Source organism: Zea mays, chromosome 1 (genome assembly GCF_902167145.1).
Source record: "Zea mays cultivar B73 chromosome 1, Zm-B73-REFERENCE-NAM-5.0, whole genome shotgun sequence".
Lineage (NCBI taxonomy): Eukaryota > Viridiplantae > Streptophyta > Magnoliopsida > Poales > Poaceae > Zea > Zea mays.
The window spans coordinates 277,450,553-277,459,189 of NC_050096.1; the positions used below are offsets into that span (position 1 = coordinate 277,450,553).

General features: G+C 44.8%; 1 protein-coding gene across 1 annotated transcript; it reads left to right on the plus strand.

The window, feature by feature from the left end:
• Positions 1-217: 217 nt before the first annotated feature.
• On the plus strand, positions 218-4,557 carry LOC100279243 (putative cyclin-dependent protein kinase C family protein). Its single transcript, NM_001152264.1, has 12 exons — positions 218-419; positions 526-607; positions 678-768; positions 862-891; positions 996-1,108; positions 1,203-1,275; positions 1,376-1,496; positions 1,930-2,047; positions 3,206-3,345; positions 3,434-3,491; positions 3,635-3,705; positions 3,795-4,557. The coding sequence occupies exons 1-12, from the start codon at positions 310-312 to the stop codon at positions 4,318-4,320; spliced, it is 1,533 nt and encodes a 510-aa protein (NP_001145736.1). The 5' UTR covers positions 218-309; the 3' UTR covers positions 4,321-4,557.
• The last annotated feature ends 4,080 nt before the right edge of the window (positions 4,558-8,637 follow it).

Sequence of the window (8,637 nt, forward strand, 5' to 3'; positions counted from 1 at the left end):
TTGCACCACACTTATCGTATTCTGGACCTCCTTTGGACTACGCTTGGGCCTGACACCAATCCTCTGGAGGTCTCTGGATCTTAACTTCGCCTCGACCTGATTACTGAACTATCCGGGCTCGCCACAGCCCACCCCGCCCCGCCTCGCCTCCGCCGCGGCCCACTCAAACCAAACCCCACTCGCCCAGCCGCCGCGTACCGCACCACACCACACCACACCAGGCTCCTCGACAGTCGATAGCCTCCCAAGTCCCAACTCGACCTGAGCCGATTCGGAAGGACGGTTTGCCTACCTCTGGTTCCGGCGGCCATGGCGGTGGCGGCCCCTGGCCAGCTCAACCTCGACGAGGCCCCGTCATGGGGCTCCCGCAGCGTAGACTGCTTCGAGAAGCTCGAGCAGATCGGCGAGGGCACCTACGGGTAACCTCGCCTTCCCCATCTCATCCTCCCTTATCGATCTGGTGATTACTCTACCTGTCTACTCCTAAATTCCCGATTCGCTTCATTCCGCGGCCGCCGCCGGCAGGCAAGTGTACATGGCGAAGGAGACGGGCACCAACGAGATCGTCGCGCTCAAGAAGATCCGCATGGACAACGAGCGCGAAGGGGTGAGTCTTTTATCCCCCTACTGCCTCTCGCGGCCTCGTTTTCGGCTCTGACCTGGTTGTGTCGACGCAGTTCCCGATCACCGCCATACGCGAGATCAAAATCCTGAAGAAGCTTCACCACCAGAACGTTATCAAGCTCAAGGAGATCGTCACCTCCCCAGGTGGTTACAACCACAAGTAAAATGAACTAGATGTGTATTCCTACTAACCTTTTTTCCTCTGGGCTGATGATTGGATTTGGGGAATTGTTGCAGGCCCAGAGCGGGACGAGCAAGGGAAGCCAAGTATGTCGAGCTTCACTCTTGTGATTGGGCTCCGTTACTTTGTTTTTAGGGTTAAGTTAGAGCAGTGGTGATGGTTCGCACGAATTGTTGTGTTTTTGATTTAGTTGACGGTAACAAGTACAAGGGGAGCATTTACATGGTTTTCGAGTATATGGACCATGATCTCACCGGGCTTGCTGATCGGCCAGGAATGCGGTTCACTGTGCCGCAGATTAAGGTACACCTATCCAAGTACCTGCAGTGCTTTGCTTAGGATGTGTCATGGTTTTATCCCTGATGAAATGATCTTGTGATGCGTGGTCTTGTTCTAGTGTTACATGAGGCAGCTGCTTACAGGCCTGCACTATTGTCATGTCAACCAAGTTCTGCATCGAGATATCAAAGGTCTTAGCTGCAAACATCTCTGCTGAGTTTTTCTTGTCTTCCTTATTCGGTTTTTATGTTTTGTTGAGCTAACATACTGTATTTGGTACTTTGTTTGTAGGATCTAACCTTTTGATAGACAATGAGGGTAACTTGAAGCTTGCTGATTTTGGCCTTGCAAGATCATTCTCGAGTGATCACAATGGCAACCTTACTAACCGTGTGATCACTTTGTGGTATAGGTATTGTCTATTTTCACAGGTTTTGTTACCATATTTACAGCATGTTTGGAAGTAAAATATTTTTATAGTTTCTAGGCAATACCATGGTTTATAGGAATACCAAAGTATTTTATGCCATAAGGTGTTTGGTTCCATCTTCTTAAGAACTATGTTTTCAAAACCATGGTATTCTAGATAACATGGTATTTTTTGGAGTATTGGAAACCCCACTTCAACCCAAAGTTTTCATTTCCTGATTAACTTTTGCCTAAATACCATAGTTTACAATATTGTATCCAAACAATAGGTACTATTATTGGAGCTGGCCAAAACTATGGTATTGTCATGACAATTGTATAGTATTGTAAAACCATGGTTTTGAGAAACATTGTTGCCAAACAGGCCCTTACAGTTGTTGTTGCAAGCTTCTTAAGTCTTCCTGGATTGGCTGCAGACCTCCAGAGTTGCTACTTGGAAGCACAAAGTATGGCCCAGCCGTTGACATGTGGTCAGTGGGCTGTATTTTTGCAGAACTTCTCAATGGGAAGCCAATATTGCCTGGAAAGAATGAGGTAGATTTTTTCAGTCTTTCGTGTGTTAGTTTACGGTTTTTTCAGTTTTTCCCATTAACAAATCTGTGAGCACACAAGGTTACTGGGGCCCCTTTGTGTTACACCTTGGTTAAATAAACTAGCAGCTATTATGCTACCTGGAGAAGGCTTATGACAGAATACCAATAAATATTACGTGGTGGACTTTGGAAAAACATAAAGTTCCAACGAAGTACCTTATACTCATTAAGGACATGTACAACAATGTTATGTCTAGTTTTCAAACAAGTGATGGAGATATGGATGACTTCGCGATTAAATTAGGACTCTATTAACGATCCGCTTTGAACCCTTACCTTTTTTGCCTTGGTGATAGATAAGATCACAAGGGACATACAAGTGGATATCCCTTGGTGTATGCTTTTGCTGATGATGTAGTGTTAGTTGATGAAAGTCGGGTTAGGAGTAAATAGGAAACTAGATGTGTGACAGGAGACTCACCAAGAATCTAGCGTTCTATATGACAAGAGGGTACCATAAAAGTTAGAAGACAAGTTTAATAGGATGATGACTAGACTTGCTATGTGTATAGTGCAGAATGCTAGCCTATAAAAAGATGACATGTTTAGCAGATAAGTGTTGCGGGAATATGTATGTGCGTTGGATTTATGGCCATACAAGGGATTGAGTCTCGAACAATGATGTATGTGCTAGGCTAGGGTAGCACCAATTGAAGAAAAGCTTGTTCAACACTAATTGCGATGGTTTGGACATGTTCAACGGAGACCTCTAGAGGCACCAGTGCCTAGTGAAATTCTAATGTGTGATAGTAATAGAGAGATAGGGAAAGACCGAAGTTGACAATGGAAAGATGCAGTAGAAGGAGACTTGGAAGGAATGAAATATATCCAAAGATTTGTGGCTTCTGTTGTTTTTCAACTCTAGCCCACCCAACTTGTTTGGGACCAAAAAAAACTTTGTTTGTTGTTGTTGTATTATGTATGCTGGTGCATCCATACAATGATCTGCCAAATCCTTGATCATATGCATACAATGATAAGCGTATATATGATCCAGGTCTCTAGTTGTCTTGTGGCATAGTTTTCCTTCATGGCCTTTATTGTAGTTACAAACTCACTAACAGGTGCATCTCCTTGTGATGTTTTGCTATTCCTGCAGCCAGAGCAGCTGACTAAGATCTTCGAGCTTTGTGGTACCCCTGATGACACAATCTGGCCTGGTGTCACAAAAATGCCTTGGTACAACAACTTCAAGCCTCCCCGGCCATTAAAGAGACGAGTTAAAGATTTCTTTAAGCAGTGAGTGATACGTGACATATTAAATATATTTGTGCCAATATGGCTTTTAAGTCGCCTGATTGTTGTCCATTATTCTATATACTTGTAGTTTTGATCGACATGCACTGGATCTGTTAGAGAAGATGTTGACTTTAGATCCATCACAGGTATGCTACATTGCGTGAATTACTGTAAGTTTAATTTGTTTAGTCAAAATGGTTAGTTCCTATTCCGTACTTTTCTTTGGCTGCTGTGTGTTGTTCACACCTGTCATTTGGGTCTTCTTTTGACGCCTCTACAAATCATTCAGAGGATATCAGCAAAAGATGCACTTGATGCGGAATATTTCTGGACTGATCCCTTACCATGCGATCCAAAAAGGTGCAATCAAATGGCATTTCTCGTTACATGGCCACATAGCTCATTTTTGTCGCCTTTTCCAATGAAAACCTAATTGTTTGCTTATACAGCTTGCCCAAGTATGAGGCATCGCATGAATTCCAGACTAAGAAAAAGCGTCAGCAACAGAGGCAAGCAGAGGAAGCTGCAAAGCGTCAAAAACTTAACCATCCTCCACCACATTCTCGTTTGCCTCCACTCCAGCAGCCTGGCCAAGCACATCCTCAAATGAGGCCTGGCCAGGGTATGCACAATGTGCCTCCTGTGGCAGCCGGCCCAGGCCATCACTATGCAAAACCCCGAGGACCAGGAGGCCCTAACCGGTATCCTCAGGGTGGGAATCAAGGGGGAGGCTACAATCCGAACCGTGGAGGGCAGGGTGGTGGCTATGGCAGTGGCCCTTATCCCCAGCAAGGGCGAGGGCCTCCTTACCCTGGAGCAGCTGGCCCACGGGGCAGCGGTGGCAGTGGCTATGGGGCTGGAGGGCCAAACTACCAACAGGGTGGCCCATATGGTACGTCCGGTCCAGGCCGAGGACCAAACTACTCTCAAGGTAGTGGTTCCCGCAACCAACAGCAGTATGGGAACTGGCAATAATGTGGCAGTATTATGCCATTGATATGTATGTATTTGCAGAATGCATTTGCAGCACCTTTGCACTTTAAGCATGTTGTGAGATGTATGTCATGATAGTACTCTAATTCAGTCCAGATGTCTCAAAAAGATGTTTATGACTCCAGATGTAGATTATGATTATCGAGAAATGTTTTGTACTTAGAACCCTTGATTCACTTATTAGAAGTATGCCACAAAGACCTAGCAGAGCTTGCTATTAGCCCCAGTTTCATACTTCATATCCATATTGGAATCATGAATGCATGGAAGAAGCCTGAAGTTCAGAAATGAAATTTGTTATGGTTGTGTACAGTTTTGTTATCACTTCGCTTCAATCACATTATCAAGCTTAAAACATGTTCTGCTTGACATCTTGACGCGACATATTCATGTACAAACTGCTCATCATAATCATGCATGTTAGGTGACTTTTTTATAACATACGAATACACTCTCCACCAAATACTTGCTGCTCCAGATCACAAGATACACAGCAAGGTTACTTTGACCATACATGTCTCATACTGAAAACTAGACCTGCAACGACCAACTCTACGTCTGAAAATACCCTGTCGCCGTTCCCTGGTTGCGCCACGCGCAACCACCTCACTGGACTACCCGGCCCTTTCGGCCTCTCCGGTCACCTCACACAAAATCTTTCTCTGACCAGGAACAGCTAGCATGATTGCGCTATTTCTTTTGAGTTTTGACAGCAAACCGAGCCGTTCCATTTCTCACAGGTGGGAATTGTTTACAACTTTTTCAGAAGCAAAACTATGCTGCCACCGGCCATATAATCAGAGACTTGGTTGCAATTGGTTGAGCAGCCAATTCCCAGGGGACAGCATCGCAATCAGTGATGTGGTTTGAGGGGGACTGTTACAAGTAATCAATAATAACCTAATTCATAAGAGACCCTAGGGCAAAGCTATCTATCAGATCGTTTCAAAACCATTGGTCTCTGAGAATATTTTTGGATCTTGCCACCTCAATCATGCATCTCAAATCTCACAAGCAGACAAAAGTTTATACGCAGGGATTGGAGAGCCCCAGTTTGATGGGAATGGCCGTGATTGTAGTTGTGGTTTTTTTTAAAAGAATCCATGTAGTGGAAGGAGGAGATAAGACGATTTGGCTAAAAAAACAAGTATTTATTGTCCCACCAGAGCAAGGTAGGCTTTGATTGACTAATGCAACTTCGTTGTCAAGGCATTTTGGTGTGGTGTGCTGTGACACAAAAGAAACTACGATCGCACTATTAGTATTGTTTTCTGATAGCTGCAATTATGAGGGAGTTCACACGGAAATTAGGACAGCATGTTGTCATGCTGTAGATGTCAGCTTTCAAGTTCCCAAAATTATACAGCCATGTGAGAAGTAAGAAAAGTGTATTCATAATTGGAAAAAAATCTACATTCTTTTAGAAATTAAGTATCTATAAGTTTTAAAAAGCAGTAGGTCGCACGTTATTTTTTTGGGTACACTTGAAATTTATTTTCAATGTTCTTTTTGGAAAATTTCAGAAACGACAGCTTTACAATTTAATTTCTATTGTATTAGTTTGTGGAGACATCATGAATAGAGTAACTCGTCTCCGGCGGAGATATGAGTAAAGTGTTGAATAATTAGACAAATTCCAAATTAAATTCCGAATATAAATCATGACCAAATCAGAAGAACTGAAATAAAAGCCAAATCAGATGATGCGTACTGATTAGACTTACTGATTGTTGGCGCGCGCCAGGATCAGCTGGGTCGACGATGTCAGAAGATCACGAGCAGTCGCGTGAAGACGCTTCCCAAAAACCTTATTCGCCCTCTCCCGGTGCAGGATCTAGAAGACGAAGGGTTCCGGAGACCTGCTCTCCTGATCGCAGATGCACCTCTGCGGTCGGGACGAAGGGAACTAAAAGGCGGCTCAGCTATGAAGAGAGGCGAAAGCGAACTGGGATCTGGGGATGAATTGGAGGCTGGCTGCCGGGCTCCTTTTATAGGGCCGAGTCCGCGACCCCCGTGCTTATCCACCCACGAAAATCTCGCAATCAGTTGAGATTTTGTAGCGATCGGTTAGGATAAGCGTAACAGCCAAGAAACCAAAAAATCAAACGGCAAAAGGTAGCCGCGCCCCCGCAAGGCGAGGGGCCGGATTTCGGCGGACCATTCACGCGCATGTCGTGCGCCCGCGCCCTTCGCCCCGCCCCGCCCCGCCCCGCCCCGCCCCGCCCCGGCCCGGCCAGGCCAGGCCAGGCCAGGCGAGGCGAGGCGAGCGAGTGCGCGCGCGCGTGTGGCTCTCCACACTCTCTCCTCTCATCCATGACTTGGTGAGTGAGTGTGGCTTCCATATTTAAGTTAGCTCTACTCCACAAGAGCTAGCAATATGGTGCTATTGGTTCCACCTATCCCTTTGCCATCCACTTATATGGGCTTTTGAGATTTTCCTGGGATTTATTTGAATAACTTAATTGGGCCAAGCCCATAAATCCTAACAATCCCCCACCAGATCTCAAATGCCCATCTGCAGTTTTCGCCACTGTTCACTACTGTTTAATATACTAGTTTTTCAGCAGAGACTGTTAAGTTGAACTTCCGCCTAGAACTCCAAGTTACACCAACCCACAACTTGGACAATGGACTATGCCTTGAATTGCAAGTTTTGCGTGAATGGGTTTCACTTGAAGTCATGACCAGTACTTGGCTACCAGTAGTCCCCTTCTCGGGTGGAGCATATACGTCGTACTCCAAGGTCTCTTCATGAGTTTACTAGAGATCACCCAAATCTCATAGACTGCGACGTTAGACAGTCTAACTCATATAGGTGTGTTCTTTCAAAGAATGTTCTGCAGGACAACATCTTCGCTAATACAAGCCAACAGAACACATTAAGGCACAAAGCCAACCTGCCTTACAGCATTTGAGAGTATTGCATCTTTACTTAGAGAGGGTCAAAAGTTACTCTCCTCAGTTCACCAATGGCTTGTTCTTCCCAGGACCTAATTCACGGGATCTCCGATCACATAGACTGGGTTTCCACCATGGCAACTTTATTCGGGTCTCATACCCATCTCTCTCGATGCGATTTCTATCACATTACGTGGTAGTCCCTTGGTAAAAGGATCTGCCAGATTTTTATCTGTTGAAATATAAGTCACACTTATAACTCCGGAGTTTCTCAACTTTCTGACAGACTTCAATCGTCTTTTGACATGTCTTGATGACTTTCCATTATCCTTAGAACTCGTCACTTTAGCAATCACTGTCTGATTGTCACAGTTCATAAGGATAGCTGGTATTGGTTTCTCAACCACCGGCAAGTCCATCAAGAGTTCACGCAACCATTCTGCCTCAACGGTTGCTGTGTCAAGTGCAGCTAGCTCGGCTTCCATGGTTGACCTCGTCAAAATGGTCTGCTTGCATGACCTCCATGATACCGCACCTCCACCAATAGTAAAGACATAACCACTGGTGGCATAAAGCTCGTCTGCATCAGATATCCAGTTCGAATCACTATATCCTTCAAGTACTGCATGCTGACCAGAATAGTGAATTCCATAACTCATTGTACCTTGCAGGTAGCGCATAACCCGCTCAAGTGCATGCCAATGATCAGTCCCGGGGTTTGACATGAACCTACTCAATTTGCTCACAGCAAACGAGATATCGGGCCTTGTTGCACCAGCAAGATACATGAGTGAACCGACAATCTGAGAGTATCTCAATTGGTCTAAACCAATTCTCTTGTTCTTTCGCAGTGTCACACTGGGATCATAAGGAGTTGGAGAAGGTTTGCACTCAGAGAAGCCAAATCGCTTCAAAACCTTTTCAACATAGTGAGATTGCGAGAGAGTAATCCCACCATCTGCCTTAATCAGCTTGATGTTTAGAATCACATCAGCTTCTCCCAGATCTTTCATATCAAAACTCTTTGATAGAAAAGACTTGACTTCATTGATCACATCAATGTTTGTGCCAAATATCAATATATCATCAACATATAAGCACAATATAACTCCTTCGCCCCCACCACAGCGATAATATACACACCTGTCTGCCTCATTAATGGCAAAGCCTGCAGACGTTAGAGTAGTGTCAAACTTCTCATGCCACTGCTTTGGTGCTTGCTTCAGACCATACAAAGATTTCAATAACTTGCACACCTTGCTTTCTTGACCCTTTACTACAAATCCATCAGGCTGTTCCATATAGATTTCCTCGTCCAGCTCTCCATTAAGAAAAGCTGTCTTTACATCCATCTGATGAACAAGGAGACCATACGAGGCAGCCAAAGAAAGTAGTACTCGA